This window comes from Cygnus atratus, chromosome 3 (assembly GCF_013377495.2).
Source record: "Cygnus atratus isolate AKBS03 ecotype Queensland, Australia chromosome 3, CAtr_DNAZoo_HiC_assembly, whole genome shotgun sequence".
NCBI lineage: Eukaryota > Metazoa > Chordata > Aves > Anseriformes > Anatidae > Cygnus > Cygnus atratus.
This window is the reverse complement of record NC_066364.1, coordinates 60,901,028-60,916,995: the sequence shown is the minus strand read 5'-3', so window position 1 is coordinate 60,916,995 and position 15,968 is coordinate 60,901,028. Positions and strand designations below refer to the sequence as shown.

Genomic DNA, 15,968 nt, shown 5'->3' with positions numbered 1-15,968 from the left:
CTGCTTACACTCATGCTTCAGTGCTAACTTTATTATATCTATCTTATAATGCTACTCTGCAGCACTACAGTGTGCTAGTGCAATTCCTGCCTTTTCCTTATCATGTGCTGATCCTTGTATCTTCTTACAGGATAAGCCATTATCTAGTTGTTATTTTCTTAAATAAATAAGGAAGTAGCAAAAGCTACAGCTTTCAATTATCCATTTATTGAGTGATATTAAAATCTCATTTTTTTTGGTTCATTTCCTTCCCTCCTTAAGATATTAAACATCTTTGCACAGAGAAATCACCTTCCTGCACTCAGAGGCATGGTTTTGCAGATCTGTGGCATACCATGAAAGAAATTAAATGCGTTTTTAGGCTTTGTTCAGCAGTGACTCTTCAGTAACTCCCACTGTGTTCAGGGTATGTTTTCTAAGATAAATTTTAGGCTATAAGTAGTTGTAATTAGCAGTGACCCTAATTGTTAACTATGTGGTAGATTGAAACTCAACTATAGATATTACACAGATCTTTTGAGTAAAATTTTGACTTCAATAAAACTAGTTAATTAAACTTGCTTTTAAAAATCAGTTATGTTATGTTCTAGAAACATGATGGTTCTTGTATCTTAAAGTCTCAAAACCAAAAAACATAGTGCTTTGGCAGGGTTGAGAACAATTAGAAATTTTCTCTCTGTTAACACAACTGACAGTCAAAGGTGTTTTCCACCTGCATAAAGCAAAAGCTTCAAAGAAGTCTTTCTTGCTCTCTGAAGATGTTAGCAAAATTGACTTCGCATTTAAGTCCTCAATTATATTTGATAGACTATTCAAAACGTACCTTTTCTGTCTCAACCAGTCCATAAAGTAAGTTTTTACACCAGTTATCAAAAAATATTTATGCATTATCCAAACGCTCTTAAAATACTCTTCATCATTTGGGTGTTTTAGGGTACATCAAGTAACAAAATTCACATTTTTGCAGAGATGCTGCAGAAATGTTGTTGGAAGTTACACCCTCATATGTATGCTAGTGTGCTAGTGCACAAGTCCGTGGAACCTGATGAGATGCATTTGTGAGTCCTGTGGGAACTGGTGGATGAAGTTGCTAAGCCACTGTTTATCCTATTTGAGAAGTCATTCCAGTCTGAAGTTCCCACTGACTAGAAAAGGGGAAACAACCCCTGTTTTTAAAAAGGGAGAAAAAGGAAGGACTACAGGCCAGTCAGTCTCACCTCTGTGCCTGGAAGGATCATGGAGCAGATCCTCCTGGAAACTGTGCTAAGGCACATAGAAAGTAAGGAGGTGATTGGTGACAGCCAACATGGCTCCACTAAGGGCAAATCATGCCTGACAAATTTGGTGGCCTTCTGTGACAGGGCTACACTGTTGCTGGATAATGGAAGAACAACTGACATCATCAACCTGGACCTGTGTAAACCATTTGACACTGTCCCACATGACTGCCCCTTGTCTCTAAATTGGAGGGACATGGATTTGACAGATGGACCAGTCAGTGGATAAGGAATTGGCTGGGTGATCACACTCAAAGAGTTGCAGTCAATGGTTCAATGTCCAAATGGAGACTAGTGATGAGTGATGTTCCTCAGGGGTCAGTATTGGGACTGGTGCTGTTTAACATCTTTGCTAGTGGCATGAACTGTGGGATTGAGTTCACCCTCAACAAGTCTGCTGACAACACCAATCTGTGTCACATGGTTGACACACTGGAGGGATGGGATGCCATCCAGAGGGACCTTGACAGGCTTGAGAGGTGGGCCTGTGCAAACCCAATGAAGTTCAGAAAGACCAAACACAGGGTCCTGCACCTGGGTCAGGGCAATTCCAAGCACAAATACAGGCTAGATGGAGAATGGATTGAGAGCAACCGTGATGAGAAGGACCTGGGTCTGTTGGTTGATGAGTAGCTCAACGTAAGCATTTCTGGGCTGCAAGGTGTACTTGCAGCCCAGAAAGCCAACAGTATCCTGGGCTGCATCAAAAGAAATCTGACCAGCAGGTATAGGGAGGTGATTCTCTCCCTCTGTTCTGCTCTTGTGACACCCTACCTGGACTACTGCGTTCAGCTCTTGGGCCCCTAGTGTAAGAAAGACATGGATCTGTTGGAGCAAGTCCAAAGCAGGGCCATGGGGATGATCAGAGGGCTGGAGCACCTCTCCTATGAAGACAGGCTGAGAGAATTGGGGTTGTTCAGCCTGGAGAAGAAAAGGCTTTGGGGAGACCTTATGGCAGCCTTTGAGTACCTAAAGGGGGCCTACAGGAAATCTGGAGAGGGACTTTTTACAAAGGCATGTAGTTATAGAACAAGGGGTAATGGCTTTAAGCTTTTTTTTTTAAGAAAAGGTGGGGGGGATAGGTTTAGATTAGATATAGGGACAAAATTCTTTACTTAGAGGGTGGTGAGGCATGGGTACAGGTTGCCAAGAGAGGTTGTAGGTGCCCCTGGAAGTGTTCAAGGCCAGATTGGATGGGGCTTTTAGCAACCTGGTCTAGTGGGAGGTGTCCCTGCCCATGGCAGCAGGGTTAGAACTGGATAGTCTTTAAGGTCCTTTCCAACTTGAACCATTCTCTAATGATTCTATGATGGCATCCAGTTGCTAGAATTTCTTTGTTCTCAAAAAAGTACAAGAGAACTGGATAGAGACAAAGTGCAAGCTAAACACACAAATCGGATCTTCAGCAAGTGTTAGCTGACTTATTTACCTGGCTTCACTGTAGATATTTTTTTCAAAAGCAAAACATTAGGTCTAAAATGTTTATTGTATATGTCTGTGTGTTAATTTGAACGGGAACTCCCCTGGGGAAAATGGTCATTCATTTTAAGGTATTCTTATCTCTAGCCTTTCCCTTAGGGACAATAGTAAAGAGAACAGAGTAAGAAAATATTTTTTTTTTAATTTTTTAAATTATTTTCTCATAGAGGAGTAAAAGAACTGAAAGATTTAACCTAAAATATTTTGTCAAAATTAATTTCCTTCTTTAAATAATAGACACATCTATCACAAGACTCTTCTTATGCCTCTCTTTTTCCTTTATAAGCTATTTTGCTATACAATTTACATTTTGAAGGCCAAATACTTGACTATTGTGTCTCAGTTTCTTCAGTGCAAATAGATTATGAAGACTCGATTGTCACCTGCAGCCAACCTTTGCACATACTTCCTAGATTTTATTCCTTCTGCTCAGTCACTAGAGCAATTTAAGGATACTTTGCCTTACTTCGTAGCTGACTTTGGCAGTAAACAAAAATCAAGAGTACCAGGACACAGCCATGTCTTTACTGTAGCTCACAGGCTGCTCAGGAAATTCTGGCGGGGAAGGAACTTCCACAGAGCTCTGCAGCCCCCCCATGCTTTGCTGCCAGTATCAGTTGCCAATGTCAGAGTTTTGGCCCAAGGCACAAATACAGGACCTTATTTTAAGGTAGAAGAGCTGAGTGTTTACATTTACAAAATGAATAGTAAAAATGATTTTTTAATTTGAAAACAAAAGATGTATAAATAGATACATCTAACCACAAAAATGTTCCAACAGAATAGCAAAGACATAGAGACAAAACCATTAACATTAATGACAATCTAGTTCTTCAATTTTAAAAGGTCGGTTATCCAGTTTCCTCTATCTGATTGATAAGATGTTATAAATGTCAGAAGAGTTTGTATTTTCTAGTTAAACTTGCAAGAATTGTTTATACTGAGATCAAAGATACACATGTTCCTTTATTATATGTTCTTTTTCATGTTTCTTCTAGGCAAGTTAATTAAAATATTTCTCTAAAAATTACGCTAAATACAGAGCACAATAACAGTAATCTTTGAAGATTCCAAAAACTTTATCAGAAGAACACCATTTATATTTACTTGAAATTGGTGTATGTTAGGGTAATTACTGCTGTGCCTTCAGGGTAAAGGAAGTACTTTCAGCCAAATTATACAAGGGTGTGGATTAAATGAAGCATTACTCTCTGTTTGGCAGCAGTGGGTATAGATTGCAAAATCAGGGTGTGACGTAGTACTGTGGAAAGACTCTGCCAAAAGTGATTTGGCCTGAGTGTGCCCTTACTTTCTCAATTATGTGGATCCTAAACCAACCAAATCTAATTAATTCCTAAGTAGAGACCTCGTGTTAACTGTTTTCAGTCTGAGCTTGTCTGTATTTTTCTGAGCTGTGGAAATGCAAGACAGCAAATATTGACAAAGTGTGTGCTTAAATGAAATTCTAGCTGTTTTTAGAGGTGGAAACACTTCTTATGTCAAAGGACTGTGCAGTAAAACATCAACTCTCTGTCCAGAAGAAAGTTCAGGTCAGCAAGGATGCTATCTGTGTAGCAATAAGCATGCAGGAATAAGGTGAGTAAATTCATCCTTACATGTATTGCTCTAGTACTTCAGTTCTAGTCATTTCCAGAGCAGCTGTAAGGACTATGCAGAGGACCCTGTGGCAGCCATGGTGTACAGGAGGGAGGCATCTCCCTTCCCTCCCCGAGGGCGCCAAGCTCCTTTGATTTCATTCTGTGCTTTGGCAAGCAAGCAGAAAACAAGTACACTTAAAAACCGCCTTATTTTTAAGATACATTTTCGATCCTTTGCATACATACTTCTTCAACTTTTCTAAATATGCTTTGCTAGTTTTGTAGTTGTATTTTTATCTGTGTGAAAGAAATGAATTTTTATGGATTCAGGTGTAACTTCTTTTATTCTCATTGTTGAAGCACCAAGTTCAGTGAGAGCCATCTTCCCTCACAATTCGTTGTTTTTTTTTTTTAAGTAATGACTTTTAAATTAACTTTGGGAATCTGTGGACCATACTACAGTCTGCAATTTATTCATCGACTGTGGTACCAATATAGCTCATGGTAGGTTAGTACTGATTATGTTGGTCCTATAGAAACTGATCATAGGGGATGGTGGCTGGGAAAGCATTAAGAAAATGTACAGATAATTGAAAGTGTGTATGAGTGCATAACTTACGCATTGCCCATTGGTGTTGTCACACAGCTTTGTGACTGGTAATACTTACAGAGCTGGTCTCAACATGCCGCTTTGATCCAGATTTTCAGCAGAGCCTGCCTCCTCGCTGTTAGCTTGCTCTCTTGCTCACTGGAAGTTTTAAGGAACAGTGACTCATTTGCTTGTTGACTCAAATGAGGTGGTAGAAACTCTTAAAACTCTGCATATCACTTCTTCATTTGGGAGTTTTCTGCAATCTTAAGGCACACTCAAGTGAAGAAAAGAACCTGTGGAATCTGTTCTTTACCTTTTCCTCAAACAAACAATTTAGTGTTTCCTGGGTAGACCTCAGGCCTAGCTCCAACGTGCAAGGCAATCCTTCTGCAGAAGACTCTTATTCAGGCTGTGTAGCAGATAGTATTTGAAATGTTGCATATCTCATCTGGAGGCTGGTTGTAGCGTATGGCATCCCGATTCCCTGTCCTGTCCACATCTCCTGTTTTGAAAAGAGGGACACTGTCTCTACTTCAGCTGACTGTAATAGCATCTGGTACCTCACTGCTTTTTATTTTTTCTAGATTTGTTGAGGTCTGTTGCAGTGATACGTATATTGATACAGGTCTTTCCAGAATCCATATAGAGCCTATCGACTAGTCGAAGGAAACGGACTGCTGCAGCTAATATGCCAAAGAATAAAACAGAAAATTGTAGCCTACTTAATGTATATTGAACATCTTTTGGTGTGATAAATTGACTACTAGCAGATGTTTTGGGAATTCTTTCACCAAGCTTCTGTTTGTCCCTATCCACCAGTAGAGCATAAGAAGCAATTCCCCTATTTTCTTTTTTCTTTTCTTTTTTTTTTTATTTCTGGCAAGGACTGTAACTGCTTAGTTTCACTTTGTAACATGTCATATTTTCTGTTATTCTGCAGGTGAAGAGAGTAAATAGGCTGTGTTTCCCTGCTCTTTGCATCTTTGAATTTTCATTTTGGATAACCACATTTAAGCAGAGGTCACCATAATAATAATAATACTATGGTCTTGCCCGTGAAGTTTTTTGTTTAAGGATGTCTTGAGCAGTGAGGTATGTCACCTCTATTTATTCAGGAGAATCTATCCATAGAATCATGGAATCATTAAGGTTGGAAAAGACCTTCAAGATCATCTGGTCCAACCATCACCCTACTACCAATGTCACCCACTAAACCATGTCCCTAAGCACCAAGTCCAACCTTTCCTTAAACACCTCCAGGGATGGTGACTCCACCACCATCCTGGGCAAAAGACCATTGCATTGGCCGGGAATCGAACCCGGGCCTCCCGCGTGGCAGGCGAGAATTCTACCACTGAACCACCAATGCTAACTTCTTAATTATGCAGGTCACTTTTGGAAGAACTTCTATTGTGAACCAGGTGCAAGCTAAAACCAACTTAGCTTTTATCTCTTAAAGACTCCAAGTCACACTGAGTTCTTGGAATTTTTCATTCTAGAAATCAATTCAGAACCTTTGTTTTAGGCTACGTATAGATCAGTTTGTGGTAGCTTTTCCCCTTTTGTGTTTATCCACTCAGTCTTAAAAGATTTTACAGCCTAACTGTTGTTGCTTCAGATTTTACTGCTTTTGTATAAAAACCAGAACTAACAGGAGAAGACACATTTGTGCGGCTCTTGGAGAATCCGAAGTGCAGTGCATACCTATAATGCACGCCTACAATATACCACATCATGTGTACCTTGACAGCAGTACTTTATCAGAAGGTTGTTTTCTTTGTGCTGAGGAGCATAAGGGACAGTTCTAACATTTTTATCTACTCATATACATAAAGGATCTTCAGCAATTTAAATTGTGGTTTGAATTAAGGATCTTTCTGTAAATCAGCTTTTCTTCATACCAAAACAAATCCTTTTCAGGGTAAGTTCCAAGAATCCTGCAATGAGAACAAGGTGTGTCTGGAGTTGTCTGTATCACCAGTGCTTGAGCTGATAACTTGGCGTGTGCAAATGTGCAGAAACCATCTAGGAAGATCTAACAGCTATATTCTTTTATGTGAAAAAGCTTAAGGTATATGCTTTCAGAGTTCCAAACTTTTAGAACACTAGTAGGCAGTTTTCTGTGTTTTCTATGATGGTTTGGTCCTTCCAAAGGAACAAATGTTTGTGTATCAGTTAGCAGTGCTAAGTCAGTTTTAAAGAAACCCATATATCTTTCACAGTGCATAATATATAAAAATGGGATACTTTTGTAGTAAGGTATGGAGAAGAATTTCCTGTCCTTGAATATTCAGACCTCAATAATGTAATTTTTCTTACTGATGAATATGAAAACTTAGTAGTTGCTGCTTTTATATGGGTTTGGAGTTATTGCAGATGCAGTATGAACCATAGTCAGAAGTTATTTTAACTGACATTAGAAAAAAAGAGAATGTGTGATATAATTAACTGGTTATTGCTGAATTTCAGTTGTGAGAGGAACCACTCAGAGTAAATAACTTTTATTTTTCTTGTTTGCTTAATTTTCATTAAAGAATATTTTTTTTCTCTCTAGTCAGGTGTGGTTGTATCATGACTATCATAACATGTTTTGGGAAAAAGATAGGCATATATCCTGCTATTTCCTCCCATTGCAGGAGAGTAAATTAATACAGCACAACAGAAGCAAAAATGCTACCAAAACCAAAAGTGAAGGTTATTTCTTCAGTAATGTGCATCCACAAGTGTAGGTGCTGCAGCTGCTCTATTCCTTGGATGTGCTTTTCCACAGGGTAACATCACAAGCTTTATTTAATATAATACAACACAAGTTTCTTTTTCAAATTGAATTTAGTTTTGTTTGTTTTTTCCTTTTAAATAGTTCTGATGAGCTTAGCAAAAATAGTAATTACTTTCTCAGGCTATCTGCAGCACTAGAAGAAAAATAACCCTTATTAATACAAAGTATGTGTCAGAGTCTGCATTTTCCTTACATCTTTTTTTATCTGCTATCTAGAACTTGTAAATAATATTGCCAATCTGATTTCAGAATGCTGATGTTATCTATAGAGGCTTATTGATGTTTGCTGTACAGTCACTTTCCGTTCTCTACACTGTAGAAAGAAACAACTGGGTACTATAACCCCTGTTCATTTTTCAATTGTATCTAATGCCATTATGATGTAAGGTTGTTATAAATTAGCACGTTCCTGATTAGCATGGATTCAATATATGTTCTTTACTTCAAAAGAATGCTCGGGACACGTGCTACTACTTGCATTGTTTATATATGGTACTGTAGAAACTTAACATTTGCAAGAAAAATGTGAGATGATGATTTGATAAGATTACTCAGAAATAATTAGGTGGGTGTGTAGGCTGCTAAATGTATTTGATTTTAATCTCTAATTAAAAAGTTAGATTTTTTTATTGTTTTTGTGATGCAATAGCTTTTACTTCATTATATCTTTTGTAAATAGGGGCCAAATTCTGCATGTTCATTATGCCAAAGTAGAGGGTGAATGTATGTATATGGAAACACTCTTCTCCTCAAAGACAGTGACAGACTGTCTCTATAGTTCCTTCTGGAGGATTATTCTGAGATGCAGAACACATTCATGTTTGTATCCATGTGCATCTTGAACCAGGAATTAAAATGATGGCTAACTTTGCATGAGTATCTCTGTGCATTCCTTTGGCTGATGGTAGGTGTAATTATATTGTGGGATGTGGCACTGCCAGAAGCGCAGTGTTTTTCATGTTGGTGCTGTCTGATTCTGAGATCTCTTATATGAGTATTGGAATTAGCTGGTGTTGCAGTGAAGATATCTCTTTGTGGATCTACAGGTGTGAATTCAAGCCTTGCTCCATTCCACTGGTAGCATTCACTTAGCTCTTCTGCAAGGGTGTACTTGGTCATTTGGGCTGGGGAATCAGAGAGAACCAGATGCAGTAGCCATAGATAACTGTATAGGTCCTTGGATAGGAAAGTTACTGTGTTTAAGCACATTAGACCATCTGTCTTGCTCAGTTGAGGAAGAAGGTGACCAACTCTCAGTTTGCGAAGCCAACTTTCTCCTAATACCTGGAGTTGGTGCATCTGCTGGAAAATCACTTGGTGTTGTGGAAGCAGCAGCAGCAGTATGTGTGGAACTGCATGGTACTGAATTGTGTAACTCTCTGAAGTTATTTTTCTGGGTAACTGTTTTTAAGACCAGCATTTAGTAAACAATTGGTAAAAAGATAAATATTGCATACTTTCTGATGGAAAGCTTATATCCTCCTGTGCAGATTTTTCTGTATAGTGTAGTATTTTGAGTGTCATTCACAGTCTGACCTATTGACATATGTTTCTAAGTTTTGTGTCTTTTGTTGGTTTGTGAGTTTTCATAATACTAATGGGAATGGGGAAAGGAAACAAAAAGATGTTATGCCTTTCCCCACCTGTCAGCACAGCTCTTAATTGATTTTTTTTGTCACTGACACCTAGATCACTCTCTACACTAACTGGAGCAGTGACATCTAGCAGCTGTAAAGCTGGAGTTTCTCTCTCTCTCTCTCTCTCTCTCACACACACACACACACACACTTTTTAAGTATATAAAATGAAAACACTTCTCATATCTAACAGGTATAATAAATGAAGTTTATATATATATATTTATATTGTAGAAAGTAAGACAATAAACAGAGGGATTTTATTTGTCCTTTATGCTTTGTTTTTAAATGGATAGATATAGGTAACAAATTGGAACCCCATTTAGAAAATGATCCCTGGATTGAGGTGATGAATTGGTTGCTCTGAAAGAAAACGTAAGTGGGGAAAAGATGAGGAGAGGCTAGTAACAACATGGGCTCACCTGTCATTGGGTAGAGTTCTGTGAGTCTGCAGAATATATTGCAAGAGCCATGTGGGTGTTTGCAGAAGGCTGCATTCAGTAGTGATGCCATCACAGCACTTTGCATGTACACTTAAATATATAGCATGTCAGAACAGTCTGTTTTGAGAATATACGGGGAAGATACAGGCTCTGAAGAGAATTAACCATTTCCTTTGGCCTCAGACTAGTTAAAAATAAAACAATATTTTAGAAAGACTGATAAAAATAGTCAATTCAGAGTAAGGCAAGGAACAGCTTTTGAAAGAGGTTTTAATGCTTTACAGCTTCAGCTGAATGTGTTTCAAAGTGGTTTTAAAAGCGACGATACAGATTAAACTCTGTTTAAACAAATTTCAATACATTTTGGTCCTAGCTATTTTCCATTCAGTTTAGAATACATTGAGAACCATAGGAGCTAGACTAAGTAATTTGTAACAGAATTTGAACTGAGTGCTCACCTACAGTGTTGGACGTTAGTAATAACGTCTGTTTTGCCGGTAAAATGAAAAGGTACGTGTGTGTTCAATGAGTGCATCCTTTCCTTTAGTTTTATGTGAACTGCATCTGAAGATGTTTGTGGTGGGTTTTGAAAGTATTTGTGATCTTGTGCTTAAGTAAAGGAAAACAGTTTCTTATCCAATATATAAACAATTCTTTTATTTAATGAATTCTGTTTGATCTGTTAAAGCATAATTATTGTGAGGATAAAGCCTTTGAGGGAAGTTTAATATGTATTTATATCATTACAAAATGGTCTTCTTTCTCTTATACAATACCTAGCTTGGAAAATAAAGTCCCAGAAAGAACTGAGTTATACTGCTCTGAAAACTTTTATTTTAAAAACAAACAAATAAAAACCTTTTTCTTGAAACCTGAATTAAAGATTATACTGCGTACTTAAAGATCTTGTCGCAAAAGTCATACTTTTGATTAGGTGACTCTGCTGAAAACATAATTGTTTACTAGAAATAGTTGTAAAGCCACAAAAGGTGATTGGAAAAGGGGATGAGCTGATACACACGTATTCATCGTATATTTCAGATGCCTTTTTTTTGAGATGTTTATTGTTTATTTGGGTATATTTTAACCATGCTATGTTGCAAGAGGCCACAATATAAATTACGAGATGTATGTCTGCAATAAGAAATACTATTTCTTAGAAGCAGAGTTTATTTTCATGTCTTTCAGGGCATTTTTCTTTTTTTCTTTTTAAAGACAAAATTAATAATGTGAAACTGGAATAGATAAGATTTTTTTCTCTGTATGCTTTAGAGGGGTTCATCACCGAAATAAGCTGGAATATTACCTTCTTTCTGTTTTCTAGTTATTTATTTGTTCAGTGGTATTGTTCATTGATTTTCTGAGGACTTTCCATGCTAAACCTTTGGGTGATTTCACTAACTGTAGATTCCAAGAGATTGGAATTACCAGAGATTTATGATGCAAAAATACTTTTATTGATTTACAGAATTAGTTTATCAAGAGAATTTCATGAAGGGAGAAAAACTACTCTTTTGAAAAGTTAATAAAAAAAACAAACACGAGAATTGTCTCAGCCTCTGTTAAAAGAGGATTTTTTCACATAAACATTTCATATTAGGTGGTCGTAGGTACTCCAATATGATAATAGTATAATCATGTGACTACCTAGAAGGACATTTTGTCCCTGTCCTGGCTCTCTTGCTATTACTTTAGAACAAATGCAATAACTAAAGATGCTGCTGTTTAATAGGAAGTGTTCTCAATTAATTGCTAGTGCTATTTTGGGGGCACTGTTGTTATCATTGTTGTGAAATACAAGCTACTTCCTCATTTAAATTTCTGTATAAATCTAATCTGTGTGGAACTGAACTCATCTGCATCCGGTGTATTTCAGCCCAACTATTTGGAATTTGATCGCTTCACACAACATGCTTATCTAGAGTAGGGGGTAATATTTTTCTTCCAGTGAAAGCACAATAAAACTGGGAACCTGGTAATGTGGACATGTGTTCTGGACAGGAGAACAACTACCTGGTTTCTATCTTTCCTCTTTAGTTGTGATTATACTGGCGGAGAATATATCGCCAGAAATGGCCAGGGGACGAAGGATGCATTTGCAGTTCACTGTTTAAATTGTACAGAAAACTAATACAATTTGAGACTCCCCATCAAGGCAGACAGCTATCCTGTTTCTCACAAGATATCAATTTGGTCGTCATTTACATAAACTCAGTGCATGCTTGGACTCGCAAAATAATAAGAGCTGTCCTGCTGTTAAATTGTGTCAATGGGGAAATTCTGGTCATATAAGAAAAAGCAATAGCACCTATCATTTTGAGACATTTAACATCACATTTGGACACTAGCAGTAGGTTTTCCTAGAAGTGATTTATTCTTCTCATATAAAATACCTTGTGAAGGAGACCTCTGAAGAATCAGTGCAGAGTAATAGGAAATACAGTAATTCAAATGTTAATACTTTCACAGGAAAGATTAGCTTCTCGAGATGTACAGGGCGTTGAAGGTGACATCAGAAGCTGTTAAGAGAGATGATTGTTGGAAAGTTCAAATAAATCCTCTGAGTCAATAGAAGCGCTTCCCCAGTAGTGATTCTGAAGCATCATTAAGATAAAGCAGTCCAAAAAGACCTGGGGGAATGTGTTTTTTTCAGGTTTGACCTTACAGGAGATTTAATTACCTTTATCAGGCTAAGTAAAAGCTCCCACAAGTCATGGTGTTCTGTAAACATCATTTTTGGATGAAATGTCCTTCTGCAATCCTGACCTCAATTTCAGTACCTCAGTACAGTAGTTGGAAAGTTTGCCCAGCCTGGATCAGAGAGAATTGAAGCAAGCACTGCTGAGGCTGTTAGTCACACCTGCTCGGTGTCATTTACATGCTTCATCAGGCGTGGAACCATGTCAAGCCAATAACTGTGTAGCATTGCTTTAAAAATCTACTGCATCGTTTGAGAATGAAGGGATGGATTTCCTTGCTTGCTGAATGGACCTTGTTTTGTGAATGAGGGAGGTTTCAACTGTGGTTTTTAAATGTCAGTGTCATCAATGTGAAGGCTAATAATGCTTGATAGCTGAAAACAACCAAGGATAACACTAAAGAACAGTCAGGGGTAACCAGATCACGATCAATATGAACAAATAGCATTGGCTCTGTGGAGCACAGAACACTTGAAACCGAGTGTGCTGTGCTCTGGTCAGCATTTGCACCTCAAGCAAAGTAATAGGAATTCCCTGCTTGCTTTGAAAGAAGGCTCTGCTGACAGGAAATGCTAAGTCACAACCAGTGCTAGATGCTAGAATTCAGTACAGTATTCCTTATGTCTTTGAGTTACAAATCTGCCTCTTTCCTGTGCTTGCAGCAGAACAGGTCTGCACTGCCTTTATTCAGGTTTTATGGTTAGACTGATATTCCCCCAATTAAGTCTTCACTTGACAAGCAGCTGCATATAGAGGCCCACAGGAGTACTCACATAAATACAGTCCTGAAGTACTCAGAGGTAATACATCTTTCTCCACAGGAGAACAAGAAAGTAATTGGTGTTACTGATTTTAAAAAAAAAAGGGGGGGGCATTTTTTTTAAACTTGGAAGATTTTTCTTTCAAATAAGCAATTGATTTCATGATATGTTTTTTACAACTTTTACCTTAGAATGGATTTATGTGAACTGGCATAGACACTACAATTATCCAAAGGGAAAAATATTTTTTTTATCGTGCAGATATTTTATTAGTCTTGAGTTTGAACTGTTTTTAATCAAATAGTTGATATGACACCTGTATGCAATAGCATATCCATATGTATCTATGTATGACTACACAGATAGTAACGTTAGTAGGAACACTGATCTTTGGTGTTAGTGCTGAACAAATGTTTTGGCAAATAACATACTTGAAGAAATGTAAGCTTCAGGTCTCCCATCTTTGAGTGTCAGTTGAATTCAGAACACAGTTTCTATTCTCATCTCTTTTCCTCTTCCACAAAGAGTGGAAATTAATGAAATAAAAATTAAAGCAAGCCTTTCAAAATGAAGAATTTCAGAATTTATACAAACTTTTTTGAAATGATTAAGATCACATTTTTTAATTCATATACTAGATTTAAAAATTAATTATTGTACTTATTTAGGATTTTTCACAAGTAAAAAAATATTGACATACAAATGATCTGCAGGAGCATGGCTTAATTATGATTGTTTGATCTTGCATCTTTTATTATATTTGGAAATATCTAAATATCTTAATGATTAAACATTTATGAGTAAATCTCCTGTGAAAGTCTAAACCACTAGGCTTTAGAAAGTATACTGTAGGTGGAATTGTGCAAGCTTCCCTATGGAGCTGTGCCAGTACATGGGAATCTGAATCTCAAAAATCCTCTTTATTCATATACTGGGCTCCTTAAGAGTAGGCTTTTGGAGTGGTAAATGAAAATGAGTTTTCAGAACTCATTCGTGTTCGAAAACATAGCTTGTTTCAAATCTAGTGTCTCACAGAGAAAATCCAGTGAGCTTAACTCTGTGTTGTCTGGCATCACTATACTTGAGAAAAGAAAAAACATTCTCCAGTGAAGCAGTAGCATTTTTCATTGTCATGTTCAACAATTTTCAGATTTTTGTGTCTTTTTAAGATGTTTTCTTAAGTATACAGCTGAGGAGACCAATAACAAAAAGGTAAATCCATAAGTGATGAAAGGATTTTCCTGGGCTTAGTAGTTAACATAATAGTTTGGAAATAAAAGAATTTACAAGTACTTGTTCAAATGCACTATGTTGAGAATGAATAAAATAAACAGCAAGATGTGTTGTGATAGGAACTCAGATGATCAAAGGGAACTACTGAATAGGCATAGTTATTCTTTCAGATAAAATAAGGAAGTAATTCCTTTGAGAGTTTTTGTGATCGTTTCTGTTGGAAAACTTTGTATGCATTACTTGGAAATTCAATGAAGAGAAAAGCAATACAGGCTAGATAATAGTGTCAGCTCTGAGCACGAGGTGGCATGTGGACATAGTTAGAGCTATTTCTCCAAATCATTTGAATGGAAATATTGGATTAGTTAACCTTGTGTCAGGTCTGTTAGTTAAATAAACCCTCCAACTGTTCCTGACTGAAGGATGCATAGTTGCGACTGAAAGATGCTGCTGCTTTTCATTAGAATTTTGTCAAACATATCCTGCTAACATAATGATTTTAAAATAAAATGGTTTATTCGGTGGAAAAGGATAACAAGCAAAAAATTCACAGCCTTTTCTTTTCACAGGGTGTTTCAGCCCAGTAGGAAATCCTCTTAGCGGAACACTATTGGGTAGAATACAGACGGTAAGGAATTCTATCTTTGCATTTTTTTTAAATTGATGTTTAACTTTAAAATGTCATTATTCACAAGTTCTTATTGTAGAGAGGTTTTTTTTTTTTTTATCCTGTCTTTATTCACAGAAGAATTCAGCAAATTGTCTGCAAGGGCAAATAAGGTTCTGCCACTGCTAGCTGGTAGAGAGATCAGATATCTGCAAATTAAAGCTTTATTTTTTTCAAGTTTTACTTTTTGTTATCTAGAAATAAATAAGCCAAAATCACAGTCCAGTATTATTGATTCGTATTAAGAATATGGGCATCAATGGGGGAGAAAAATGGGACAGTATCTTGAAATTTAATCCTGTTTTTACTATTTACTCATATTTCATCTTTTTTTTAACAAGTGACATCACAGCTATCCTCTGTTAATTTAATTGCTTATATGTAAGTATTGATTGGAAGCATACAGTAATGTTATTTTTTCCTTTATTATATTTCTTGTTTCCTGATCACTGTAATAAAAAACCAGCAGGATCTGTAAATGCCATTAATTCCAACTACACACTTGATAAACCTGGATTAAGCATGGAGGGACTCATCAGATGATGGAAGAGTGAGTGGTGGTCTGGACATTGAAAGTGTAGGGAGCTCTAGAAGGCTGGGCCTGTTGTACAGGACATGTTAGTCCTCCCTGCCCCCATGTACAGAATGTCAGCATTTAACATTCTGTGTTAATTGTATAGTGATTGCAATTTTTCAGAGAAATGTTAGAAAATAACATAAATTAACATGGATTGTTTATAGTTGTTTTACAGTTTGAGGTTTGGGGTTGTCTTTTTTGGACCTGCATCATTTAATAGAATCTG

The 15,968-nt window shown here is 37.0% G+C and overlaps 1 protein-coding gene and 1 non-coding gene across 3 annotated transcripts in view; one reads left to right on the top strand and one right to left on the bottom strand.

The window, feature by feature from the left end:
• AHI1 (Abelson helper integration site 1) overlaps positions 1-15,968 on the top strand; it is a 94,599-nt gene that overhangs the window by 53,692 nt on the left and 24,939 nt on the right. For both annotated transcript variants that reach the window (XM_035538747.2, XM_035538748.2), the window contains exon 21: positions 15,068-15,126. In XM_035538747.2, the coding sequence (XP_035394640.1) occupies positions 15,068-15,126 (59 nt within the window). The remainder of the gene's footprint in view (positions 1-15,067; positions 15,127-15,968) is intronic.
• TRNAG-GCC (transfer RNA glycine (anticodon GCC)) lies at positions 6,245-6,315 on the bottom strand. The gene has a single exon. It is a non-coding gene; the product is annotated as a tRNA-Gly (tRNA).